This window comes from Papaver somniferum, unplaced genomic scaffold (genome assembly GCF_003573695.1).
Source record: "Papaver somniferum cultivar HN1 unplaced genomic scaffold, ASM357369v1 unplaced-scaffold_18493, whole genome shotgun sequence".
NCBI classification, from domain to species: Eukaryota; Viridiplantae; Streptophyta; class Magnoliopsida; order Ranunculales; family Papaveraceae; genus Papaver; species Papaver somniferum.
The window spans coordinates 1-2,007 of NW_020628256.1; the positions used below are offsets into that span (position 1 = coordinate 1).

Below are 2,007 nucleotides of genomic sequence, written 5' to 3' on the forward strand. Positions count from 1 at the left end.
TGCTACTTCAAAAACATTACAAGAACAAGGGGTAAAAGATAATCATGTCCGTCCATGTAAAATCAGTAGAATGTCCTTATCTTCTGTTCCAAGCCTCCCTGGTGACTGTCTGGATCTTATATTTAAGTGCCTAAAAACTAGAGATGATCGCAATTCTTTTGGGTTAACTTGTCATCAATGGCTTCATATTCGGGACAACAATCAGGAATCCTTATGGTGTAAATCCAGAAATTATGAGCCAGCGGATTCAAAAATTAGTTCAGAAAGCGCTGCAATAATTATTTGTAATCTGTTGATTCGATTCCAAAACCTCCAACGTTTGTCTCTAAAAGGGTGCCCGGGGATATCAGAGGTTGTTACATCAAAGTCACAGTCCTTCGGCTCCAAAGTTCGAACTCTGGACTTGCGTTTTTGCTCCGTGTATTCTGATATGCAATTGGCTTTAGTATTTTCATGGTTTCCTCGCTTGACACGCATTAATTTGCACTATTCTAATATTAATGACAATGGTTTGGCGGCCCTGGCCAAATGTTGTTCATCCTTAGAGACAGTTAACCTCTCCAACTGTTGCTCGATTACTGACTCAGGATTAAGTTGTCTTTTACAAAACTGTCGAGAACTGCGTTCACTGTTTATTTCATACTGCAGCAGTATAACAGGTATTGGCTTTCTAGGGTGTTCACAAACCTTAAACCGACTTGGAGCAGGCGGATACAAACATAACCAAGAGGTGCTTAACGCTATTATTAGTGGCGGTGAACTTGAATATCTGTATCTCGAGACAGCACCTGATGAATCAGCCAAGATCGAAGATGCGAGCATTATTAATATTGATACAGAAGCAGTTCTAACGATTTCAAGAGGTTGCCCTTTATTGAAGGAACTATTCTTATCTAACTGTGAGGAGGTAGAGCTGGAAGGATATGAAGCTATAGGTATGAATTGCAAAGAATTGGAGAAGCTTTACGTGATGGGGTGCCAAAGGTTATGTGATACGGGGTTGCAAGCTATATGCGATGGATGTAACAAGCTTATCGAATTATACATAGATAGAGAAAAAAATAGCTGCAGCAGCTCTGCTCTTGAGCAATTCAATTTCAAGGGGAAAAAACCTGAATTGATTTTATGGCCGTGTTCGTAGGTTTTCGAGTTGGTTTTAATTCAATCTTGTGCTGACACACTGCATATAGTCTTTGGTACTGCTGAGAACTTTGTATACTATTTCCAGAGATTGATATTCCAGTGAATTTGCAATGCTTACTTTGTTAGTTGGCTATTTGGTCATGGGTTGGGCTACGTGCACAGTCACACTGCTTTATTTTTATTTAAAATTCAGGGTCCGCGAGTTATAACCCCAAATGTATCACTATTCATCCACAAAAAAACTCATCAGAACAAAAGTAACACAAAAACCCCAAAAAAACAAAAATAACACAAATACCCCAAAAAATTTGATGAAACAAATTTTGAAATTTGGGTTTTTTGTACCGATTTTGTTTAAGATGGAGTTTTAATGGATCCCAACATAGAACGTGATTTTTGTACCACAAGTCTGGTCACCTTGGGTTTTTATAACTAGTTCTGTAAAATTTATGTAGTATACTAGATGACTGCTGCAGCAGTTAGGCCGACTAAAAATTTAAACTAATTTGAGTCGGCTTTATACTAATTTTCGTATTTCACCACCATCTAACTCGAGCCGGAGTTTTGAGTCGAGAGTTTTATTTCATACATTGAAGTGTTTGTAAAAAGAGTCAATTATTATTATGACCCTATATATTACTGATTTTACTCTCGTGACCCCAGGGTCATATAAATAAATATGTAAATTATTCTTAAGGCCCTACCATAATATTAGAAGTTAGATTACCAAAATAACCTTCAATAAAATATTAAATTCCAGGATACGTATCGTTATATCCCCATTTCTTTCTCGGCCAGTTACATAACTGCAAACACTCTCGGAAAGGAAAAACACTCTCAGAAAGAAAATTTTTTAAATATGTT

At 37.1% G+C, this 2,007-nt stretch overlaps 1 protein-coding gene across 1 annotated transcript; it reads left to right on the forward strand.

The window, feature by feature from the left end:
* Window positions 1–70: 70 nt before the first annotated feature.
* LOC113338190 (F-box/LRR-repeat protein 12-like) lies at window positions 71–1,141 on the forward strand. Its single transcript, XM_026583662.1, has one exon. It carries the CDS (start codon window positions 71–73, stop codon window positions 1,139–1,141), a length of 1,071 nt encoding a protein of 356 aa, XP_026439447.1.
* Window positions 1,142–2,007: the final 866 nt, after the last annotated feature.